At 45.3% G+C, this 6,574-nt stretch overlaps 1 protein-coding gene across 1 annotated transcript in view; it reads left to right on the top strand.

Moving 5' to 3' along the window:
* The window catches only part of Ttll7 (tubulin tyrosine ligase like 7), a 126,170-nt gene that overhangs the window by 63,407 nt on the left and 56,189 nt on the right, over positions 1-6,574 (top strand). The window contains exons 11-13 of the mRNA XM_028788086.1: positions 4,953-5,100; positions 5,292-5,365; positions 6,357-6,492. Of these exons, the coding sequence (XP_028643919.1) occupies positions 4,953-5,100; positions 5,292-5,365; positions 6,357-6,492 (358 nt within the window). The remainder of the gene's footprint in view (positions 1-4,952; positions 5,101-5,291; positions 5,366-6,356; positions 6,493-6,574) is intronic.

The raw sequence follows: 6,574 nt of genomic DNA, 5'->3' as shown, positions 1-6,574 counted from the left end.
TTTGAAACCAGAGAGAGAGAGAGAGAGAGAGAGAGAGAGAGAGAGAGAGAGAGAGAGAGAGCGAGCCTGTGCTGTGTGCCTGACTTTTGCCTCGAGAAACACAGCTCATGGCGCTGGACTCGAGAGCCCTGACGATTGACCAGGGATTTTATTTATGCCCGGCTTATTTCTATCCTCAATCAAACCCTCTCAGAGGGTTATGGGATATGTTAAGGAACTCTTTTATTTAAAATACTGGCAAGCATTTAGCAGTTGCTGTTGAGATCTGGTTTTGTCTGGGAAAGCAGGACGAGGAAGGACATGAAGTCTGACTGGACATCGCACATGGCTTCTGTTGTTGGGCAGAAGGGGCATGTATCTGCATTTTACCCTGAAGGGGCATGTGTCTGCATTTTACCCAGGCCAGGTATACTTTTTACATGAAGGCTTTTTTTTAAAAAATTTTTTAAAAACACTGTAACATTGCCTCATGTTCAACTTACAGATATCCCTGGTCCACCTTTAGATTTACAAATGATGATACTGATTCATAAATTATCTCTGGATATTCTTGGTCATTTCAGAGGTCAGACAATGTAAGGGGCAAGAGCTTTCTAAAGCTTGGAGCATGGAGTTCCTTCCATGTGTACCTTCCTGTTCTCCGGAGGACGCAAGGCAGGTTTTAATACTTAGAGCATGTGTGTGTTGCACACCCGTCTTCCCTCTTCCGTGGAGGGCACCACAGCACGCAGCAGCACGTGTGTTTCTGAGCTGGTTTTGTGCTGACCACATCACAGTGACTTAAATCAGGAACAACAAGGACTTCTTGCCTTGCACTTAGTATTTCAGACTTAATTTTCATACGGGCAGGACTGCTGTATGAGTCCAGGGTGCTCTGTTTTCCTGTCCAACTACCTGAAGGAGCTTTTCTCTTTCAGTATTTGTCTTTCTTCTTAGGAACCCAGACAGGGTTTTATTGCTAAGCACCAGGGCTAAGCTTCTGTAACACGGGTATATATATATTCTCCTGTATCTTAATACTTCTCTATTTCCTTCAGGCCGTGCTGGATTGACGGCTATCTCATTACTTCCCGCATATCTCCTGCCCACTCTTGCTCACGATTTGTCCGTTCCCTACTCAAAGCGATGCTTTTCCTTGCTGTCTATAACTCACAGAGCATCCTCTACTATAACAGTCTTTATTTTGACCAGAGTTAATCTTCCATCCCTTTCAGAGTCTGCATTGTGCACGGCTTGTCACGTCGTTTCTTCCTTTCTGCTCTGCTCTGTGCTGTCTCTCCTGGACCTGGCTAACTTCTAATTTGATACATGCTCCTCGTAGTTAGAGCTTCCGCACATTTTACTACAATCGTCTCCTTAAGGCACTCCTCCATCTGTATCTCTAAGTCCACTCTTAAACCTGTGTGCTTTCATCTTAAGGAAATTCAGAAGAGCCTGTAGCTCAGGAAGCTCTACCCCAAGGCCTGTGGATGTAGAAGCTCAGGCAGAGGGCATCAGGACTCATCTGTCTGAGTCCAGATTCAGACACTATTTTGAAGCACGAGGCTTGCGATCTTCAGAGAAAATGGTGTTTATGAGCCCTGCTCAGGCCCCGTGTGGGGAGCAAATGAGAGCAAACAAGAAAGTCCTTTCTCCTGCAATCAGAGAAGACTGAAAACCGAGCTGTGTCGTGCTCATGTTCTCCCATAAGGGTTTCCATCCTCTGGGAGTCTTCTACCACAGTCATAAAGACTGAATCCAGGGAAGACAACCACAGTCCCATGAGCCCCCAGGTCTGAAATATTTGTGAATTAGATTAGGTTAAATGAGATGCTCGTTTGTTCACTTAGCACTAGTTTATGGGCTACAGGTCTGAGCATTTAATACTCTGCTGGCCCAGGTGTTGGTCCTCTGTGCCTATCTGACACTTGGCCATGCTCGTTGAGTTTGGCTCTTCACGTTCCGCCCTTCCACCTCCCATTCATTGCCTCCCATCCCCCCCGCTGTGTCCCATTTCTCTTTCCTCTGTGTCAGCTTCACTTATTCTTGTGAGTAAGAGTTCATGAACCGTGTACATAGGAAGGGACATACAGGCTGAGATGCTCGGGGCCTGTCTGGAGCCCAGAGCCTGCATTTATCATCATTCACATGACTGTGAATGTTGCTGACGATGAACGCTGCTGATGGTGAATGCAGCATTTTTAAAATTAATTAGTTAATTAATCAATTAATTTTTTTGCCTAGCCTGCGATTATAAACATGCACTAAATCAACAGGGAAGTGAATGAACGAGTGGATAATGTGTCTCATAGTTAACTTAAGTATGAGCAGAACTCAGTTTTTTTCCCTTCAGTCATATTTATCTTGGGTCGTTTCCTTCTCCCCACTGCTGGTAATCATGTATACCTCCAGCCCACAAATGTTAAATATAAACATAGGTATTAACTGGACATTGAAAAAGCCTATTTTATCTGGAGTTAATGAAGTGCTTTTTGCATGCCGTTTACTATTATAACAAACAGGTACGGTTTCCTTGTGTATCCCGAAGGGCCACGCGTTCAACGTGACTAAGACACCGGGTAACAGCACAGTCCCAGTCCACGACTTCAGGTACCCCAGTGCTGCCAGTGAATGGCACACAGGAGACAAGGGAGCAGGCCCTGGATGGACTCACGGGACAGTGTGTGTGCACTGTGGTGAAGATAGAAAGTGTCCCATTGCTCTGTCCTCTGCTAAGGGCCTATACTTATGGGAATGCAAATAAATTTATATCGAGAGTATTCCTACAAAGCAGGATGTGAAAAGACCATCCTGACTGAAATTCCACTATCACCTTAGCCCTGTCCACACAGGTGTGCATGCAGCGCTGGTGTGACCTGGCTTGGGACCTCAGTGCTCTAGCAGAACCCAGGGTCCCTTGCTTGCTGAGTCTGCTGATCCAGCCCGCAGTAAGAGTTAGGAAAAGGAAATGGATTTGTTTCCAGTTCTGACGGAGCAGAAGGAGAGACGTTCCAAGCTTCCCCTAAATAATAGCACTGCTATTATTTATAAGACGAAACAAAAGCCAGGAGACACCACCTGTGTCCACTTGACTGAACTGCCCAGAGGCTGTTTTTTTGCAGATTGTTCCTCCCCTCTCACCCCAGCAGGATATTTAACAGAGAAATTCTGGTGTTTCGGGGCTTCTTTTGGCAGGACTTCCCTGCTTGGTTCTGTTTTTTTTTTTTTCCCCTAATAAAAGGCCACACCACTAAAAAGAAAACTAGAAAGGTCCTTCCTCCCCTTGCCCCTCCCCCACCTTCCCTTTTTATTCTTCTCTCATATTTTTTCTTTTGTCTCTGCTATGTACAAGTGATCATTTTAGGGAAAACTGGAATCTTAACCATAATGATGATGGTGGTGATGATGATGAACATCTATCTTAGTTCTGGAATTTTCTTTCCACTGAGCACACTCAGCCAGACTCACAGTCATCACCGGAACGGAAGTCTTCTTAGTCACTAGTGACTAACATCAGAAATCTGTCTTGTCCCTAACTTTACACCTGTCCTTTTCCCAAATTATTTGCTTTGGAAGAGCAATCTTTAATGAATTCAGCGGGACCCTCTGTAGCTCACACAACTCTTCCTTCTTCGAGCGAGCAGATAGCATCCGGTCTTCCCCCTTTGATCGGCATCATTGTCAGAGAACCGGCAACGGAAGCTATGACAGTGTCTAGGATTAGGGATGAGGGCTCTGGTTGGTTTTGTTCTGTTATGTCTTTGTGGCTGAGGGCAGTATTTAGTTTGCTTTTCAATTTCTCCCTGATTCTGAGGGCGAAGAAAGAACTCGGATTTAGTCTGGCTCCACGTGGGAGGGACGGGAGAGAAGAGGGAGGTGCAAATGTCCCAGGGCGGGACTTCTTCTCTACAGACTGGAGAGTTGTGGTTAAATGCTCACCGTTGAGCAAAACAATGGGAAGGATGTGAAGTCAGTTTCAAATGATGACGCGTCCTAGGGTTTCAGACCTGTCTGGAAGTGCACTAAAGAGTGCTCTCTGTAGCAGAGAGTAAAGAGAACAGATTGGTAAAAGGAAGAGACCCATTTGTCAATTACCTAGATTAAGTCTCGGGGCGCGGGGGACAAAACACATCAGTGTTGCTTTAGTTCAAGAGAGGGAGACAGATTCAGCATTTAGTTCACCGAAGACTATAGATGGTGCCTTTCTAGGATGAATTATGAAACCAGAGGCCTTGAACTCTACAAGACAGACAGGATTTCCATATGTCTTGTTATTTTCTAAAGCACTACCTTCCTGTGTTAGTCAGGGTTCTCTAGAGTCACAGAACTTAGGGGTAGTCTCTGAATAGTAAGGGAATTTGTTATTTTGTAATTTGTTTCTGTCGTCCAACCCCCCAACAATGGTCAGTAGCAGCTGTGAATGGAAGTCCAAGGATCTAGCAGTTGCTCTGTCCTACAAGGCAAGCAGATGAAGAAGAGTGAGCCTGCCTTCTTCCAATGCGCTTATGTAGGTCTCCAGCAGAAGGTGTGGCCCAGATTAAAGGTGTGTGTCACCACGCCTGGATCTGGGACTTGCTTTGTCCCAGATGACCTTGAACTCAGATCTTGTCTTACTCACCTGGGATTCCTAGCCACTATGCCTCAAGATCTCCATTCTAAGATCCAGGTCATAAACTTGTGTCTTCCAGCCTCAAGTTCTGGATCACAGGTGAGCTGTTCAATCCTGGATTGTGGCTCATTCCAGATGTAGTCAAGGTGACAACCAGGAATAGCCACTACACTTCCATACAGAGTCCCTTTACTGTGGTTAGATGGACACAATGTGTGTGAAGGTATAAACTTAACAACTCTATTCCTGGTTCGGCGTGCTTCCTTATCTGCAGTTCTGCTTCCTTATCTGCAGTTCCTTCTCAGAAGGACGCCACCAGAAGTTTTCTGAAGCGAGAGTAATGGTCTTGTGCTTTGCATTTCAGGACCAGCGATAAAAGGAAAAACTTGGCCAAACAAAAAGCAGAGGCTCAGAGGAGGCTGTATGGGCAAAACCCAGTAAGAAGGCTTTCGCCAGGTTCCTCCGACTGGGAACAGCAGAGGCACCAGCTGGAGAGGCGGAAAGAAGAGTTGGTATGGGCGCTGGTCTTGGGGTCTTGGTTTATTTTTATTCTGACTTGTGCTGTGGTGTATAGTGAACACATGCTAGGCAAATGCTCTGCCACTGAGCCACACCGCAGCCTAGTGTGGACATTTTAACAACTACATTACAGTTTCAACTGCGTGACTTAGCATAATTTTTATAAAAATCTGCTCACTTTTAGAAAGAGAGACTCCTTCAAGTACGAAAGCAGGTTTCGCAGGAAGAACATGAAAACCGACATATGGGGAATTACAGGTAGACGCTGCTGCCAGGTTGTTTTTGTTGTCATTGTTGTTTTATTTTTCTGAGACCAAAGAGGTGGTGCTTCATTCTAGCCTTTTTTGGCCTATTTTAAGTGCTGTGCCTTCTTCAGTAGAAACAGCTTCTCACTCACTATGTTTCAGGACATGAAGGGGTGTCTCTCTATAGGTTGATGGCTCTAGCTTGCAGGAGCTCCTGTCAGCTGGCCCAGCTTCTGCTCTGCTTAGGGAGGTTTATAACCAACCTTTTCTGTGACTGTCCTTGGTCACTCTGTAGTAGTTTAAGAAAAGCAAAAATCATGTACTTCTAGTACTCTTTCTGGCAGTTTCTGGTGACTGCTGTACTTAACAACTAGACAAAATAAGAAAGTATTTGAAGGGTCTGGGTGGAGATGGGAGAGGGGGGTGTGGAGAGTCTTCACAAAATACCCCTTGAAAGGACAGAAAGGGGCCCCTTAATATTCTTGGAAAGGTGACATTGCCACATGAGGATTTAGCAAAGGGTGGGGGAGGGGCTCAGATTTTCTTACCCTTTCTGGTAGATGTTCTTTCCTGGCATCAATATCTCCATAGCAGCAAGGAGAGGTGAAGATACTTTTCCCATTCTACTTCTGCTCTATTTTCATTTCCTCACCCCAAAAGCTTGTTCAGATGAGTACATGCAACCTGACATGCATAATTCATACATCGAGACCTTCTGCGTTACCCTGGCTCCCAGGACACTTTCTCTCAAAGTTCAGAGTTTCACCAACTTGTCCAAACATCATTCTTTAAACCCTTCAGTAAAACTTCCCTACATAAATGTTTAGTGGTATACCAGATGGATACTTGAGACTCCCCCTTGCTCATCCATGTCTGTTTCTCGCACCTACTTGGGCCAGAGCAGGGAGGGGGCAATGGTTTAACTACTGAATTGTGTTAGATTCTTGTAAGTAAATGGGTTTCTCTGATTTCCCTTTTTTTTCTTTTTTCTTTTTTTTTTGTAGGAGAATTTATCCTCCTGAAGATAAAGCACTGCTTGAGAAGTATGAAGGTTTGCTTGCTGTCGCCTTCCAGACCTTTCTTTCAGGAAGAGCAGCTTCATTCCAGCGAGAACTGAACAATCCTCTGAAAAAGATGCGGGTGAGAGGATGAGTGGAGGTGTAGAGAGAGGGCGAGCCAAGCACTGTGTCCTTAGAGAAAGGGGCGGGCCAAGCCCTGTGTC

Source organism: Grammomys surdaster, unplaced genomic scaffold, assembly GCF_004785775.1.
Source record: "Grammomys surdaster isolate TR1022 unplaced genomic scaffold, NIH_TR_1.0 125701, whole genome shotgun sequence".
In the NCBI taxonomy this organism is placed as follows: Eukaryota; Metazoa; Chordata; class Mammalia; order Rodentia; family Muridae; genus Grammomys; species Grammomys surdaster.
Note: the sequence above shows the minus strand (reverse complement) of the source record. Positions and strands in the feature narration are given on the sequence as shown.